The 19,413-nt window shown below is 40.6% G+C and overlaps 1 protein-coding gene across 1 annotated transcript in view; it reads right to left on the bottom strand.

Annotated features, from left to right (window-relative positions):
* Nucleotides 1-493: 493 nt before the first annotated feature.
* The window catches only part of LOC108536629 (zinc finger protein 252-like), a 45,033-nt gene continuing 26,113 nt past the window's right edge, over nucleotides 494-19,413 (bottom strand). Inside the window, 3 exon segments of the mRNA XM_017883599.1 lie at nucleotides 494-1,458; nucleotides 1,460-3,293; nucleotides 3,296-3,685. Coding sequence (XP_017739088.1) covers nucleotides 1,407-1,458; nucleotides 1,460-3,293; nucleotides 3,296-3,685 — 2,276 coding nt within the window. The 3' untranslated portion in view covers nucleotides 494-1,406.

The following is a 19,413-nucleotide window of genomic DNA, read 5'->3' on the forward strand; positions in this document are numbered from 1 at the left end:
CAGAGGCATTGTTTGCCCTCGCTGATGAGCTCGATGCAGGAGTTTAACCCCTTGTAACCATTCCTTTCGATTTAACTGCACTTTGGTTTGATATTGAAACCAGTAAAAATGTTGTTGAACATGGACAAACAATCACTTCAAAGTCTTTTCTTTTACTTCTACTCCTATAGACATCAACAATCCCTGGAGTAACTGCAAATATTCAGAGGCCAGAGAGGTGGAATTCCCCATAATTTTCCTGTGGGTCCCCCTTCATTTATTTACCTGCCCGGGGTGTTCCCCCTCCGGTTCCTTGCTCTCATGGAGCCACAGATCCTGCTCGCTGCACCAGATATTGGGGTCCACGTGTTTCCTAAACAAAGGAATGAACACACAAGACAACACAGGACGAGACAAACATGGCAGCCACCCCGAACGACACACTCTGCTTTATTTTATACAGTCATTTGTGGAATGTTGCCAAGTCACAAGACACATTTTTGTTTTTCTGACCTTTCCCTTTCTGGATTTTCAAGATGTTTACACATAAACCAGCCCCCAGGGTCTGCTGTTTGCAGCTGGCTCCTTTGTTCTCCCTGTTCGCAGGGAAGGAACGTCCTGCTTCGTTTGCAAGAGCAGGACTTATCGGGAACGTCTCGTTTGCGAGCACATAGTCTTCTACAGTAAAATGTACAATTTCCCATTTTGAATTAGTTGGATATATTGGGCCAGCTACAAGACTGCAAGCTCCTTGCTGGCAGCATCTTAACTCTTGGAAACCTGGAGGTGGAGTACAGTGTTATTTGACTTTTTAGCAAGGTCTCAACTATTTTAATCTACACAAAGACTCACTTTATTTCTTAACAACTTTTGCTTATAATCATGTTTCTCTTCCCTGTGAATTATCTGATGTTGAAAAATAATACTTCTGAAGCTTAAGGTACCATACTCTTTATCACAAAATAAAAACATTTTGAAGGGGCCCAAACAAACAAAGAAACCCCAGCCTGGTTCCATCACACTTGGAAGTGCAAGGATCTCAACTACTTTCTCTGAAGTTGAAATAAATGATACAAAAAAAAAAAAAAAAAAAAAAAAAAAAAAAAAAAAAAAAGAAAAGAAAAGAAAAGAAAAGCAAGTGGTCTCAAGTGAAATACCTAACTGTACCTTAAGGTCTGGTGCTATGAAATGCATCTAAATAATTAAGTTTCACATATCTACAGGGCTCAAGGGGGCCCATCCTGTGAATCTGAAACAAGGTGTGCTATTGTGGGACTGTCGCTATACACTTCAGCAGCCTGACTTTAGTAAGCAGCTTACTGGGAGAGTGAAATCCCTTAAGAATTGAATCTCCAAAAGGAAAACCATAAAGTGACTCATTTCTCACCAGCATGATTCTCGTATAACTGTGAAGAATTTATAATCAGTTACTCTCCATTGTGAACCATACAATGTTGAATGAAAGATGACTGTGCACTAGAGTTCCCCACACTTACTACATTCATAGGTTTGCTCTCTAATGTGAATTGTGTGGATTTTCTCATGACTACTAAGAGTTATTCTCTGACTGAAGGTTTTTCCACATTGATTACATGTATAAGGTCGCTCCCTACTGTGAATTCTCTGATGTCGAGTAAGGTGAGACCTTTGTCGGAAGGATTTTCCACATTCAGTGCATACATAGGGTTTCTCTCCAGTGTGAATTCTCTGATGTTGGGTAAATTGTGAATGCTGACTGAACGCCTTGCCACACTCACTACATTCATACGGTTTCTCACCAGTATGAATTCTGTGATGCTGAATGAGAGAGGAGCGAATATTGAAGGCCTTCCCACAGTCACTGCACTCATAGGGATTCTCTCCAGTGTGAATTCTTCGATGGCGGATAAGGTGTGCACTCTGGCTGAAGGCCTTCCCACAGTCACTGCACTCATAGGGCTTCTCTCCATTGTGTGTTCTCTTATGCTTAATTAGGGTGGATATCTGTCCAAATGTTTTCCCACACTCATTACACTCATAGGGTTTCTCACCAGTATGACTCCTCTGATGTTGAATAAGGTGTGACCCCTGGCTAAAGGCCTTCCCACATTTGTGACACTCATAGGGTTTCTTTCCATTATGTATTCTCTGATGTTGAACAAGGGAAGAAAGCACACTGAAGGCTTTATCACATTCATTACATTCATAGGGCTTCTCGCCATTGTGTGTTCTTTGATGGTGAATAAGATTAAAACTCTGGCTGAAAGCTTTTCCACACTCACTACATTCATAGGGTTTCTCTCCTGTGTGAATTCGCTGATGCTGAATAAGATGTCCCTTTTGACTAAAGGTTTTCCCACACACACTACAACCATAAGGTTTCTCTCCAGTGTGAACTATCTGATGCTGGATAAGGGATAGACGAGCACCAAATGATTTTCCACAGTCATTGCAGATATACGGTTTCTCTCCAGTGTGAATTCTCTTATGTTGAATAACTTGTGAGTATTGACTAAAGGATTTCCCACATTCATTACACCTATAAGGTTTCTCTCCTGTGTGAATTCTCTGATGGACAGTAAGAGTTCGGTTCAGGCTAAAGGATTTTCCACACTCATTACATTCATAGGGCTTTTCTCCTGTATGGATTCTCTGATGCTGAATGAGAGATAATCGTGTACCGAAGGCTTTGCCACACTCCTCACAGTCATAAGGTTTCTCTCCAGAATGAATTCTCTGATGCTGAATAAGGTGTGATTGTCTGTTGAAGGCTTTCCCGCATTCTCTGCACTTGTAAGGTTTCTCTCCACTATGAATTCTCTGATGATGAATTAGATTAGAACTATGACTAAAGGCTTTTCCACACTGATTACACTCATGAGGTTTCTCTCCTGTATGAATTTTTAGATGTTGAATGTAAGATGAATGTGTACTAAAAGCTTTCCCACATTTAATACACTCATAGGGTTTTTGTCCAGTGTGAATTTTACAGTGCTGAATAAAGTAAGAGTGAGCACTGAAAGATTTGCCACAATCCTCACATGTGTAGGGTTTCTTACCATTGTGGATTCTCTGATGTTTACTGAGGATAGAGGGCTGACTAAAAGCTTTTCCACATTCATTGCACTCATAGGGCTTCTCTCCACTATGAATTCTCTGGTGCTGGTTAAAAGCTGTGTTCTGATTGAAAGTTTTTCCATGCCCAGTACACTCAAACGGTCTGTCTGGATTGTTCATCCTCTGATTCTCACTAAGAACTGAAATCTGTCTGGGTACTTTCACTAGCACATCTGTCTGACAGGCTCTTTCTCCTAATTGGAAACTCTGGAGGTTAGTAGGTCCTCATGTTGTTTCAAGTTTTCTACATTTGACACACTTGGATGAAGACTCTTCTCTATACACACTCTAACATGTTTGTCAAGATTTGAGTCTGTAATGCAGTTTTTTCCAACAGCATTGAACTCGTGGCCATTCTCTCTAGAGAGGGTTTTCACACATCTCATAGTAATTGCTCTGAAATTGTTCTTCTGGGAGAAGGAGTTCTTAATTCCTTCTACTGCATATTTTCTCCAGCGATTCTCTAACTTTCCCTCAGTTTTATTCATCTCTTCAGTTTCCTTAAAAATATTCCTTACATGATCTTTTGATTTTGCTCTCTGGGATTCCAATTCTTCAGAAATTTCCTGCTTTGGAATCAATTCCTCTTTTTCAATCATAGAATCATAGCCTGAAAGAATGAAAAAAAAAAAAAAAGTGAAACACTTGCATTTTACTATGGGAGGAAGAATTAAGAGAATAAGCAGGAATATTTATATCAAACAAGTATCTTGTAGGATAATACTGATACTCAGAATGCAAATTTAAAAAAAGCAACAAATATGACCCCCTTGGGAAGAGGAAGAAGAGAAGCATGCTGGTAAAGCAATGAACACTGGTGTGGAAAGGAAGAAGGAAGGTAATATGCCCAAGGTCAAAGGCTTAAATCTGCAACTAGGCTGACCAGGAACATATGGAGTAGGAAAGGCAAGATCTGAGAAAGGATTTGAGGAGGGTTATCAGGAAGGAGGAATTGGAGGTTGCCTCCACTATTCATGTCATTGCTGCATACTTTGTAAACAAGGTATCTTCTTATGGCTTACACATAGCATATTCAAATATTTGTTGAAAATAAATGATAAATGACTCATAATGAATGAGGTGTACATCAGTGCAATAGATGATGAAAAAAAACTATTTGATCTGGACAACTTGGTTTCACAGAAGCAAATCAGGAAAAACAGAGAAAAGCAGCAACCTACTCAGGCCAAGTATACACAACAGTCCCAAGTCACACATTTCCAGTGAACAAAAGTGTCCAAAAATTTGTGAAAACTATAAAACTGAATTCTGAGACCCAATGAAAGCAAGCTTATTAAAAATAAAAATCCAAAACCAACCAACTAAGCAAACAAAAAAACAAGCACTAAGTCACATAGATACAAAGACTGTGGGAAGGATAACTGAGGTCACAACAGTAAGAGGACAGCCCTGTGTTGAGATACCACAAAATAACAATGGAATCTCCCTTTTGCAAATGGTGTTTATCATTAGTTATAACGGGATGCTCCTTGAGACTGCACTGCTTGAATAGGGAGACTGAGCTAAAAATACTAACTGGATGAGCTCTAAAATTGGGCTAAATATGGCTGGGTGCAGTGGATCACGCTTGTAATCCCAGCACTTTGGGAGGCCAAGGTGGGTGGATCACCCGAGGTCAGGAGTTCCAGACCAGCATGGCCAACATGGCAAAACCACATCTCTACTAAAAATCCAAAATTTAGCTGGTCATGGTGGTGGGTGCTTCTAATCCCAGCTACTTGGGAGGCTGAGGCAGGAGAATAGTGTTAACTCAGGAGGTGGAGGTTGCAGTAAGTCAAGATTGTGCCACTGCACTCTAGCCTGGGTGACAGAGCAAGACTCTGTCTGAAAAAATAAAATAATAAAATACAATAAAATAAATAATAAAATAAAATAAAATAGGACTAAGTAATCTTAATAGATTTCCATGAACTACTCACGGTACTACAGAGGGACTGATTTTGCCATTCAGAATATGAAAAGAAAAAAACAAACTTCATAATTTACTCTAAAACCTACAAACAGTGTCCTAGAAGATAAACATCCTGAATTTAGGAAGAAAAATTTCTGAGGTATCTGAGGAGTTGAGTCCTCAAGATACTCTCAGGACTAAAGTCTAAAAGATGATTCTATTAGGTGTTATTTTGCTGGGGAGGAGACAAAATAAATGTGAACAAAATGAGAAACCACAAGACAGAGTCATCCGTAAGACAAGAACCAACATCTCACACTAAAGTTCATGTTGCCATTTCCCTCAGACATCTGGTGATCCTTGGTTGGCTGTGTGTATTTTCGTTCTTTCTTTCTCTCTTTTTTTTCCCTGAGATGGAGTTTTTTTGCTCTTGTTGCCCAGGCTGGAGTGCAATGGCACTATCTTGGCTCACCACAACCTCTGCCTCCTGGGTTCAAGTGATCCTCCTGGGTTCAAGTGATCCTCCTGCCTCAGCCTCCCGAGTAGCTGGGATTACAGGCATACACCACCATGCCTGGCTAATTTTGTATTTTTAGTAGAGACAGGGGTTCTCCATGTTGGTCAGGCTGGTCTTGAACTCCTGACCACATGTGATTCACCCACCTTGGCCTCCCAAAGTGCTGGGAGTACAGGTGTGAGCCACCATGCCTGGTCGGCTGTGTGTATTTTCAAATGAGACAATAAAAAGATGCTTGGGACCTCTGTGTATGAGTGTACTTGTTAACTGGAAAGGTACTTGAGTGAGGTGATTATAAGGTCACAGCAACCCTAAATACTAAAAACTGAGCTGTCTTTGCTCAGCTTTGGTTTCTTTTGAGGCAATTTCCTGGGTTTTGCCCTAAATATACGATGCCTTGCTGTTAGGTATTCTTAGTGCAGGGTAGGGAGAAGGATGTGGTAGTAGCGTCAATCATTTCTGTATTTAGATTATTTAGTTAATATCTTAGGTTCAGGTTTTTTAGGACAAAAACAAACAAACAAGAAACTTCATAAGTGGTATATTTTTCTATCAAGAGGTATAAAACATCTGGTTGTGTTTTTTCATGTGATGCTAACATACTTAATGGTCATTATCTAGATTCACTTTCAAATTTGGGATTGTGAAATAGTGATGTTTCAGTTCTGTCATTCCTTGGTTTTTTAGCCAAAATTTCCATGAAGTTAAACTTCTTGTCATCAATTGGGTATCCTGCCTTTCTAGTATTGTACCTAATACTAGATGTACAATACATCTAGTAAAGGCAGAATGCTCGATTCTTTTATTTACCAGTTTTCAGAGTGACGAATCAGTTTCCTAGCTTTCCTCAAAGGTGACCAATGAGTAGGACTTTTTTTTTCTACCAGCCTTAATAAAGCCTAGGACCAATCTTTGATAAGGTGATCCAATGGCATGTTATCTTCCTGTCAAAAGGAGACTTAATCCTCTCAAGAGGATATCACACAGAGCCTCTATGCCTTTTTATCTATAATAATTAACACTCAGAGCTGGCACAGTGGTGCATGCCCTTAATCCCAGAGACTTGGGAGGCTGAGGTGGGAGAATTGCTTGAGCCTAGACATTCCAGACCAGCCTGGTAAGCATAGAGAAATCCCATCTCAAACACACAACACACACACCACTCAAGTATCAGAAAGCATGTGGGGAAAAAAAAGAAAGAAAAAATAAGAGATCAAGAGAGAAAATACATGATAGAAACAAACCCACAGGGGTCCCAGTGGCGTGGGCAGTGTATGGAGCAACAGTAGGCAGCCCAGCTTCAGGAGGGCTCTTGGCAAACTGCATCCCACAGGCACCTGCCACATGCCCTCCCTGCTACCAAGATGCCCAAGAGGAGGGTCAGCTCAGCTGAAAGGGCAGGGAAGGAAGAAGAGCCCAGGAGGAGATTGGTGAGGCTGTTAGCTAAACTAACTGCTTCTGCAAAAGTGGGAATGAAGCCCAAAAAACGAAGAAGGAACAAATCTTCAGACAAGAATGCAAATAAAAGAGAGAATGAGAACACAACAACAAAACTGGCCAAAGTGACTAATCAGGAAACTAAAAATGATTCACCTGCAGAAAATGAAAGCTATGGTGGCAGGCACCAGTAATCCCAGTTACTTGGGAAGCTGAGGCAGGAGAATTGCTTGAATCTGGGAGGTGGAGGTTGCAGTAAGCCAAGATTGTGCCACTGCACTCCAGCTTGGGTGACAGAGTGAGAGTTCTCCATCAAAAAAAAAAAAAAAAAAGGAAAGAAGGAAAGAAAAGAAGAAAATAAAATAAAATTGAAACTAAAAATGAGAGCTGGGTGTAGTGGCACACATCTATAGCCCCAGCTACTCAAGAGACTCAGGCAAGAGGATGGCTTGCAACCAGGAGTTAGAGGCCAGCCTGGGCAACATAGCAAGACCCCATCTCTAAATACAAAAACAAAACAAATCAGCCAGGCATGTGACTCAAGCCTGTAATCCCAGCTGTTTGGAAGGCTGAGGCAGGTGGATTGCCTGAGTCCAGGAGTTTGAGACAGCCTTAGCAAAATGGCTGGGGAGGTCTCATAATTATGGCGGAAAGCGAAAGGCAGGTCTTACATTGCAGCAGACAAGAGACAGAATGAGAATTAAGTGAAATGAGCTTCCCCTTATCAAACCATCAGATCTTGTGAGATTTATTCACTACCACAAGAACAGTATGGGAGAAACCGCTCCATGATTCAATTATCTCCCACCTGGTCCCTCCCACAACACATGGGAATTATGAGAGTACAATTCAAGATGAGATTTGGGTAGGAACACAGAGTCATACCATATCACCACATATTCAAGAAGCTCTGAGAATCCTAAGATACAAAGAAAACCACACCTGGGTATAACACAGTCCAAACTACTGAATACCTGAGGAAAAAAATATCAAAAAACAGCACGAGGAAAAAGACATGTTATCTTCAAGGTAACAATAAGACTGAAAGCTGACTTTGTGATTTTAGAGGTGGAAAACAACAGAAAAAAGGACATTTTTTAATTTTGAAGAAAACAACTGCCATGCTAGAATTCTACATCCACCAGAAATATTATTGAGAAATAAAAGCTTGAAAATTCCACTTCCAGGATAACAGTATAAACTGGAATTCAGTGGATTCACTTCTTGCTAAACAAAGCAAGAACTATTTAAAAAGAAAAAAACAAACCAAACAACCATTTAAAGTCTCTAGCAATTGCCCTGAGGGAAAACAGCAGAGGAAGAAATATTTTTGCAAGAAATTCGACCACAATTTGGTAAGAATAGAGAGAGTACATAGAATTCCTCGTTTTGTTCTCCCCCTCTTCTCCTCCATCCTCTCACTTCCCTCTCTCTTCTCCCCACCAGCCTCCTTCCTGGAGAGTTTGTGGCATTTGAATCACAACCTGCTCCACCCCTCCCTCACCCCAGCTCAGTACAACAGATGGTCCACTCTAGGCAGATGTGGCCAAGAAGGGGCTCCCTCTCCCCTCAGTTTCCAATGAAAGCTTACCATATCTCACCAGGAGGATAGGCCTCCAGCAGTTTTCATCCCCTCCAACTCCAAGTTAAAGAGGCTAAATTCCAGTGAATGAGGCTGACAGGACAAGGGCTCCCATCCTCCATTCAGCTTCTCTCCAAGGGCAGAGGCATAGCAGGCCAAGACTATTTGGGACCTGACTGCTCTGGCCCCAGCTTGCTCATAGGCAGAGGTTCCACAATGGGAAGACCATAGAATACTGCCTCACTCACTGCCCAAGGAAGTGGCTCCGAGAGTTTGCCTAGGAGGAGAGGCAGTCCATCAAAGAATTCTCAAGCTCTTCCTTAAAGAACTGACTTTATTTGAAACAGAGCATAGGGGAGGTTCAAGTCTAGGGTAACTCTCAAAAATAGCTCTTTAAATTAATAAGACACTAAACCACAGGTCAGCTGGTTTATCAGAGAGAACTAGGGAAAGAGACAGCTTCTGGAGTCAGAATAAACCTCAAAGATGGACTTTAAACAATACTCCTGCCCAAATTTAATTGGATCAGACTGCTGAGCAATTCATGTCCTCGGGTAGGGGTCCCCAACCCCTAAGCCATGGACCGGTTTTGATCTGTGGCCTGTTAGGAACTGGGCTGCACCGCAGGAGGTGAGCAGTGGGTGAGTGAACGAGCATTAGTCCCTGAGCTCTGCATCCTGGCCGATCAGTCACAGCACTGGATTCTCATAGGAGCACGAACCCTGTTGTCAACTGCAGATGCAAGGGATCTAGGTTGCGTGCTCCTTATGAGAAGCTATTGCTAGATAATCTGAGGTGAAACAGTTTCATCCCAGAACCATCCCTTCTCACCTAATCCATGGAAAAACTGACTTCCATAAAACTGGTCCCAGGTGCCAAAAAGGTTGGGAACCACTGCCCTAGGGCACTGTCAAAAACACCAGAGCAATCTGCCTGCAATTAGTGGACCCTAATGGGAACGATGTAATACCATCTGAAGTAGATAGCTTCACAGGCAGATCAGGGAGAGAGACAGAGAGTTGTGCCAAAAAGGTTATCATTGCAGGATGACTCTGATTATGCTCTAGGTTCCATATGGTGAAGAAAATGTATGCCACTGAAATAGTTTCACTAAGTCATAAAACACATAAACTAGCAAACAACAAAAACAAGCTCTAGAGAAGGGGGAGGGGAACCAGTAACCAGAATTCCTATATTACCTAAAATGTCTGTTTTCAAAAAAAGCAGGAGACACGCAAATAAATAAATAAATAAATAACAATAAAATGTGACCCATAACACAGGAAAAATGCAAGAACACAAACTGCCTGTGAGAGAAGCCAGAAGTCAGATTTAAGATTTCAAAGGAGCTATGATAAATATGTTCCAAAAACTCAATGAACCATGCTGACTGAAGTAAAATTAGGTATGAAGACAATGTCTCATCGAGTACAGAATATCAATAAAGACAAAAATTATTTCAAAAGCAACTAAATGGAAATTCTGAAGTTGAAAAGTACAATAATCTGAAATAAAAATTAATTTGTGGGGCCAACAATAGATTTGAATGGGCAGAAGAATCAATAAACTTGAAGATAAACTGCGAGAAAAAAGAATTTTAAAAAATGAATGGAGCCTCAGGCAAGTGTGGAATACCTTTAAGCACATCTATACACACACAATAGAGGAACCAGGAGAGGAGACAGAGAAGGTGCAGAAGAAAATATATGAACCACCAATGGTCAAAGAACTCCGAAAGGAAAATATCTTGGGCCCCCAAAATCACTAAGGAAAACTCAAGCTGGAAACTGCTTAGGGCAAACCTGCTTCCCATTCTATTCAAAATTATCCCTCTGCTCATTGAGGTAGATGCATATCTGATTGCCTCCTTTGGAAAAGCTAATCAGAAACTCAAAAGAAAGTAACTATTTGTGTCTCACCTATCTGTGATCTGGAAGCTCCCTCCCCACTTCAAGTCTTCCTGCCTTTGCTTCAAGTTGTCCCACCTTCCCAGGCCGAACAGATGTACTTCTTACATATATTATTGATGTGTCATGTTTCCCTAAAATGCATAAAACCAAGCTGTGCCCCGACCACCATGGGCAAATGTTGTCAGGACCTCCTCAGGCTGTGTCACAGCACATCCTCAACCTTGGCAAAATCAACTTTCTAAATTACCAGAGACCTGTCTCAGGTTTTCTGCGTTCACAGAACTAATCAAAAGAGTTTAGAATGTATCTCAAAATAAACATGGAAATGCTGTCAGGCCTCTGAACCCAAGCTAAGCCATCATATCCCCTGTGACCTTCACGTACACATCCAGATGGCCTGTTCCTGCCTTAACTGATGACATTCCACCACAAAAGAAGTGAAAATGGCCCGTTCCTGCCTTAACTGATGACATTACCTTGTGAAATTCCTTCTCCTGGCTCATCCTGGCTCAAAAGCTCCCCCGCTGAGCACCCTGTGATCCCTGCCCCTGGCCACCAGAAAACAACCCCCTTTGTCTATCATTTTCCTTTACCTACCCAAATCCTATAAAACAGCCCACCTCTATCTCCCTTTGCTGACTTTCTTTTCGGACTCAGCCTGCCTGCACCCAGGTGAAATAAACCGCTTTATTGCTCACACAATGCTTGTTTGGTGGTCTCTTCACAGGGACGCGAGTGAAAAATGCAACATACCAAAACTTATGGGATGAAGCAAAGGCAGTACTAAAAGGGAATTTTATAGCAATAAATGCCTCCATTTTAAAAGATCCAAAATAATCCCAATTTTATACTTCAAGGAAGTAGAGGTGAACAAACTAACCCCAAAGTGAGAAGGAAGGAAATAATTGAGATTAGAGTAGACATAAATACAATCTGTAGAAAACAATAGAATAGAAAAACAATAGAAAAAACAACAAAACAGTTGGTTTTTTGAAAATAAAATGGATAAACTTTGTAGCTAGATTAATTAAGAATAAAAGAGAGAAAACTCAAAATCAGAAATGAAAGAGACAACTGATGCCACAGAAATTAAAAGATTGTAAGATACTGCTGTGAACAATTACATGCCAACAAATTGGACAATGTAGAAGAAATGGATGAAATCTCAGAAATATACAACCTACCAAGACTGATTCATGAATAAATAGAAAGTCTGAGTAGACCTATACCTAAAACAAGGAGACTGGGCTGGGCGCGGTGGCTCAAGCCTGTAATCCCAGCACTTTGGGAGGCCGAGACGGGCGGATCACGAGGTCAGGAGATCGAGACCATCCTGGGTAACACCGTGAAACCCCGTCTCTACTAAAAAATACAAAAAACTAGCCGGGCGAGGTGGAGGGCGCCTGTAGTCCCAGCTACTCGGGAGGCTGAGGCAGGAGAATGGCATGAACCCGGGAGGCGGAGCTTGCAGTGAGCTGAGATCCGGCCACTGCACTCCAGCCTGGGCGGCAGAGCGAGACTCTGTCTCAAAAAACAAAAACAAACAAACAACAACAACAACAAAAAAAACCAAAAAAAAAAAAACAAAACAAAACAAGGAGACTGAAGCAGTAATCAAAAACCTCCCATTAAACAAGGCCCAGGCCAGGTGTGGTGGCACATGCCTGTAGTCCCAGCTACCTGGGAGGCTGAGGAAGGAGGATTGCTTGAATTTGGGAGTTTGAGGCTTCAGTGAGCTATGATCTCGCCACTGCACTCTAGCTTGGACAACAGTGAGATTCTCTCAAAACAGACAACAAAAATCATATGTTGAATCACAAGGTGATGGTGTTGGGAGGTGGGACCTTTGGGAGGTGATTATGCAGGCAGGTCCCTCATAATTGGAATTAGTGCTCTTATAAAAGAGACCCCAGAGACCTTTGCTCCCTCTGCCATGTGAGGATATAGCAAGAGGTCGCAATTCAGAAGGGGCCGTCATTAGAACCTGATCATGCTTGCACCCTAATCTTGGACTTCCAGCCTTAAGAACTGTGAGAAATAAAGATATTTATTGTGCAGAGGAGGTCAAGAATGCAGTGAGCTATGATGGCACCACTGTACTCTAGCTTGGGCAACAGAGCAAGACCCCATTTAAAAAAAGATGGGCCAAGTTTTTTTCTCAAAGATGACACATAAATGGTCAACAGGTATTAATATATGAAAAGATGCTCAACATCATCAGGAAAATGCAAATGAAAACCACAAAGAGGTATCACTACACACATTAGAATGGCTATTATTATTATTATTATTTTTTTTGAGATGGAGTCTCGCTCTGTCACCCAGGCTGGAGTGCTGTGGCCGGATCTCAGCTCACCGCAAGCTCCGCCTCCCGGGTTCACGCCATTCTCCTGTCTCAGCCTCCCGAGTAGCTGGGACTACAGGCGCCGCCACGTCGCCCGGCTAGTTTTTTGTAGTTTTAGTAGAGACGGGGTTTCACCGTGTTAGCCAGGATGGTCTCGATCTCCTGACCTCGTGATCCGCCCGTCTCAGCCTCCCAAAGTGCTGGGATTACAGGCTTGAGCCACCGTGCCCAGCCGCTATTACTTTTTAAAAGCCTGAAAAATAACAAGTGTTGATGATGATGTGTTGGTAGAAATGTAAAATGGTGCAGTCATGCAAAACAATATAGAAGTTTCTTTAAAAATTAAAAATAGAACCATCATATGATTCAGTAATCCCACTTTTGGGTAACTATCCAAAAGAATTGATATCAGAATCCTTTTTCTTTTTTCTTTTGAGATGAAGTCTTGTTCTGTCACCAGGCTAGAGGGCAGTGGTGTGATCCTGGCTCACTGCAACCTCCACCTCCCAGGTTCAAGCAATTCTCCTGCCTCAGCCTCCTGGGTAGCTGGGATTACAGGCACATGCCACCATGCCCAGCTAGTTTTTGTATTTTTAGTAGAGACAGGGTTTCACCATGTTGGCCAGGATGGTCTTGATCTCTTGACCTTGTGCACCCACCTTGGCCTCCCAAAGTGTTGGGATTACAGGCATGACCCACCACAGCTAGCCAATGTCAGAATCTTGAAGATAGGTTTGTGCTCCCATGTTCACTGCAGCATTATTCACAATAGCCAAGAGGTGGAAACAACCTAGATGTCCATCAACAGATGGAGGTACAAAGAAAATCTGGTATATCCATACAATGAAATATTCAGCCATAAAATATTGTAGAAAAAAATATCATATGCAACTACATAAATGAACTTTGAGGACATTATGCTAAGTGAAATAAGACAGTCATAGAAGGATGAATACTGCATAGTTCCACTTATATGAGGTATCTAAAACAGTCACACCCATAGAAACAAAAAGTGCAATGGTGGTTGCCAGGGGTTGGGGAGAGGGAGAAATGGGGAGTTGCTATTCAGTGGGTATAGGGTTTCAGTCATGCAAGGTTTTGAGAAAGTTCTAGAGATCTGCTATACAGCATTTTGCTATTGTATTGTACACTTAAAAATATTTAAGAATGTAGACTGATCCTCATGTTATATAGTTTTACCACCATTTAGGAAATACTTGAATAATGGCTGAAAACTTCTGATATTTCCTGGAAAACATTAAACTGCACATCCAAGAGGCCCAAAGAACTCCAAGTAGGATAAACACAAAGATACTAACACTCAGAAACATCATGGTAAAAACATTAAATGTTAATGACAAGGAGAAAATCTTGAAAGCAAGAGAAAAACAACTGATCATGTACAAGAGAACCCCAATAAGATAAACAGTAGACTTCTCATCAGAAGTAATGGAGGTCAGAAGACAGTGGATAACATATTCAAAGTTCTGAAAGAAAAAGACTCTCAACCAGGAATTTTCTATCTTGGCCTGGTGTGGTGACTCATGCCTATAATCCCAGCAATTCTAGAGGCCGAGTGGATGGATCACCTGAGGTCCGGAGTTTGAGACCAGCCTGGCCAACATAGTGAAACCCCATCTCTATTTAAGAAAAAAAAAAAGAAAGCTGGGTATGGTGGCGTGCCTGTAATCCCAGCTACTCAGGAGGCTGAGGCAGAAGAATCACTTAAACCCAGGAGATGGAGGCTGCAGTGAGCTGAGATCGCACCACTGTACTCCAGCCTGGGCAACAGAGCGAGACTGTCTCTAAAAAAGAAAAAAAAAAAAAAGAAGAAGTTTCTATCCAGCAAATTATCTTCCAAAAGTGAAGATGAAATACAAGCATTACCAGATAAATATAAACAGATAATTTATTGCTACTAGACCCACCTTATAAAAAATACCAAAGAACATTCTTCAGGTTGAAAGCAAGTAAACCCAGATAGAAATGAGAACCCACCAAAAACACAAAGAACAAAGATAAAGGTAATTATTTAATTACATAAGACAGTATTAATGTATGTATTTAATCTCTCAATTAATTTAAAAAGCAATGTTATAAATCAATTTTATATAATTACATTGTTTAGGCTTTAAGATGTAAACATGTATTATATATGACAACAGCACAAAGGAGGTGGATGAGAGCAGAGTTGTACTGGACAAAGGAAATGACAGCAGATGGTAACCTAAATGTACAGGAACAAATGAAGAAAACCATAAATGGTAAATAAGAAAGTAAACATTAAAAATTTTACCAATATATACTTTCTCATTTCTTTTCTGTTTCCACAATTGACATAAAATTATATAAAGTAAAATTATAAAATGTATTTGTGGGTTTATAACGAACATATAATTGTAAAACAACAGTACATAAAGGAGGAAGATTAAATAGAGCTATATACAAGTAACAATTCTATATCTCATTGAATTTTGTTAGTATAAATCAGAAGTAAATTCTGATGAAATGTATGTGGTAAGCTCTAGAGTCAGCATTAAGAGAATAACTTTCAAAAAGTGAAAATATCAATAAAGAAATTAAAATGTTATAATAGAAAAATTGTACTCAATGCAGCTGGGCATGGTGGTTCACATCTATAATCCCAGTCACTTGCGAGGCTGAGGCAGGAAGATCACTTGAGGCCAGGAGTTTGAGACCAGCCTAGGCAACATAAAAGCAAGACCCTGTTTCTAAAAATAAAATTGGAAAAAAAAAAAAAAGCAAAACAAAACAAAAAAAATCCCACACACTTAGCCAGACATGGTGGCAGACACCTGTAGTCCCAGCTACTTGAGGCCTGAGGCTCAGGAGGAAGGATCCCTTCAGCCCAGGAGTTCAAGGCTACAGAGAGCCATGATCAGGCCACTGCACTCCAGCCTAGGAAACAGGGCAAGACCTGACTTTAAAAATAAAGTAAAATCTACTCAATGCAAAAGAAAAAAATTAAGGAGGAATGGTGGAACAGAAAAGACACAAGATATACAAAACACAAAGAGCACAATGGCAGATGTAAACCCAACTACACAACAAACTACAATAAATGTGACTAAACAATTCAAAGAAAAGGCAGAAAGAAAAAAAGAAAGGGAAAAAAAGGCAGAGTCACAGTGGATTAAAAAACAATATCCAACTATATGCTATCTATAGGAAATACACTTCAGATTCAAAGATAAAAACAGATTGGAAGTAAAAGAATGGAAAAAGATACACAGATGCTCCTCAACTTACAATGGTGTTATGTCCTGAAAAACCCATGATACGTTGAAAATATAGAAGTTGATAAGCTTTGGATCTATGTCCCCACCCAAATCTCATACTGAAATGCAATCCCCAATGCTGGAGATAGAGCCTGGTAGGAAGTGATTGGATCATGGGGGCGGTTTCTCATGAATGGCTTAGCACATCCCCCTGGTGCTGTTTTTGTGATAGAGTTCTAGTGAGATCTGGTTGTTTAAGTGTGTGGCACCTCCTTCCTGTATCTCTTCCTCCTGCTCCAGCCATGTAAGATGTGCCTGCTTCCCCTTCACCTCCTGCTATAATTTTAAGTTTCCTGAGGCCTCCCTAGAAGCAGAAGCTGGTATGCTTCCTGTACAGCCTGCAGAACTCTGAGCCAATTAAACCTCTTTTCCTTACAAATTACCCAGTATCAGGTATTTGTTTATAGTAGTGTGAGAATGGACTAATAAGTAAAAAAATGCATTTAATACATCTAACCTATCAAACATCATAGCTTAGCCTCACCTACCTTAAACATGCTCAGAACATTTACATTAGCCTACAGTTGGGCAAAATAATCTAATACAAAGCCTATTTTATAGTAAAGTGTTGCATATCATGCAATTTATTGACTACTGTACTGAAAATGAAAAACAGAATAATTTTGTACCATTGTGAAGTTGAAAAATCATAAATCAAATAAGATACGCTGTGTTATGCAAATAGCAACCATAATAAAGCTAGAGTAGTTATACTAATAATGACAAAATAGACTTTAAAATGTAACATGCTACCAGAGATAAAGAGGGACATTTTACCATGATAAAAGGGTCAACTCAAAAGTTATAACACTTGTAAACATATACACAGCTAACAACAGAGCTTCAAAGAATGTGCAATGAAAGGTTGAAAAAATTGGGGTGTTGGGAGCAAGCCCCCCAAAACCTGGCCATAAACTGGCCCCAAAACTGGCCATAAACAAAATTTCTGCAGCACTGTGACATGTCCATAATGGCCCTAATGCCCAAGCTGGAAGGTTGTGGGTTTACGGGAATAAGGGCAAGGAACACCTGGGCCAGCCCAGGGCGGAAAACCACTTGAAGGCATTCTTAGGCCACAATTAGCATGAGTGAACTGTGTCTTAAGAGCGTGTTTCTGCTGCAGTTAACTAGCCCAACCTATTCATTTAATTCGGCCCATCCCTTCATTTCCCATAAGGGATACTTTTTGTTAATTTAATTCTATAGAAACAATGCTAATGACTGGTTTGCTGTCAATAAATACGTGAGTAAATCTCTGTTTGGGGCTCTCAGCTCTGAAGGCTGTGAGATCCCTGATTCCCCACTTCACACCGCTACATTTCTGTGTGTGTGTCTTTAATTTCTCTAGCGCCCCTGGGTTAGGGTCTCCCTGACCGCGCTGGTCTCTGCATTGGGGGGAAATACATAGTTCAACAACAGTTGTCAGAGACTTCAAACCCCACTTTCAATTTGGATAGAACATCTAACCAGAAGATCAACAAGGAAATACAGATGGCCCTCTGTATCTAGGTGATACAGTTTGGCTCTGTGTCCCCATCTAAATCTCTTCTCAAATTGTAATCCCAACATGTTGAGGGAGAGACCTGGTGGGAGGTGATTGGATCATGGGGGTGGTTTCCCCCAGGCTGTTCTCATGATAGTGAGTTCTCAGAAGACCTGATGGCTTAAAAGTGCTTGGCAGTCGACCCTCCCTGCCCACTGCTGCTGCTATGTAAGATGTGCCTTGCTTCCCCTTTACTTTCTGCCATGACTGTAAGTTTCCTGAGGCCTCCCCAGCTATGTAGAACTATGAGTCAATTAAACCTCTTTCCTTTATAAATTACTCGGTCTCAGGTAGTTCTTCATAGCAGTGTGAAAACAGACTAATACTCTAGGGATTCTGCATCAATGGATTCAAGTGACCACAAATACAAAAAAATTTGGAAATTAAACAAAAAGCATGGTTGCATTTGTACTGAACATACACAGATTTGTCATTATTCCCTAGACAGTAAAGTTTAACAACTATTTACATAGCATTTACATTGTATTAAAGTATACAGGAGGAGGATGTACATAGGTGATACGAAAATAGTACACCATTTTATATAAGGGACTTGAGCATCTGTGGAGTTTAGTATTTGAAGGGGTTCCTGGAACCAATCTCCCATGGATACTGAGGGACAAGGGTAGAAGATTTAGAACACTATATACAAACTAGACTTAACAAACATATAAGTTGTTAGAGAATACTTCACCCAACAACAGCAGAATATACATTTTTCTCAAGTACACATGGAATATTTTCCAGGACAGATCATAGGTGAGGCCATAAAACAAGCCTCGATAAGTTTAAAAAGACTGAAACTCTACAAGTTTCCTTGTCTTATGTTTTTTAAACATAATGGAATGAAACTGAAACTAATAACAGAAAACAATTTGCTAAATTCACAAATATGTAAAAATTAAGCAACACAGTACTAAATAACCAATGGGTCAGACAAGAAGTACAAAGCAAAATTAGAAAATACTTCAAGATGAATGAAAAGGAAGACACAACATATCAAAACCTGCGGGATGCAGCTAAATCAGTGCTTAAAGGGAAATTTGTAGCTGTCAATGTCCACATTTTTTAAAGTTAAAAAAAATTTTTCTTTTTTAGAAATTTTACTTTAAGTTCTGGGATATATGTGCAGAACCTGCAGGTTTGTTACATAGGTATACATGTGCCATGGTGCTCTGCTGCACCTATCAACCTGTCATCTAGGTTTTTAGCCCACATGCATTAGGTATTTGTTCTAATGCTTTCCCTCCCCTTGCCCCTCACCCCATGATGGGCCCTGGTGTGTGATGTTCCCCTCCCTGTGTCCATGTGTTCTCACTGTTCAACTCCCACTTACGAGTGAGAACATATTGTTTTTGGTTTTCTGTTCCTGTGTTAGTTTGCTAAGAATTATGGCTTCCAGTTTTATCCATGTCCCTGCAAAGGACATGAACTTATTCTTCTTTATGGCTGCGTAGTATTCCATGGTGTATATATGCCACATTTTCTTTATCCAGTCTATCAGTGATGGGCATTTTGGTTGGTTCCAAGTCTTTGCTATTGTAAATAGTGCTACAAGAAACGTATCTGTGCATGTATCTTTACAGCAGAATGATTTACAATCCTTTGGGTATATACCCAGTAATGGGACTGCTGGGTCAACTGGTATTTCCGGTTCTAGATCCTTGAGAAATCACCACACTGTCTTCCACAATGACTGAACTCATTCACACTCCCACCAACAGTGTAAAAGCATTCCTATTTCTCCACACCCTCACCAGCATCTGCTGTTTCCTGACTTTTTTTTTTTTTTTG

This window comes from Rhinopithecus bieti, unplaced genomic scaffold, assembly GCF_001698545.2.
Source record: "Rhinopithecus bieti isolate Rb0 unplaced genomic scaffold, ASM169854v2 scaffold_13617, whole genome shotgun sequence".
NCBI lineage: Eukaryota > Metazoa > Chordata > Mammalia > Primates > Cercopithecidae > Rhinopithecus > Rhinopithecus bieti.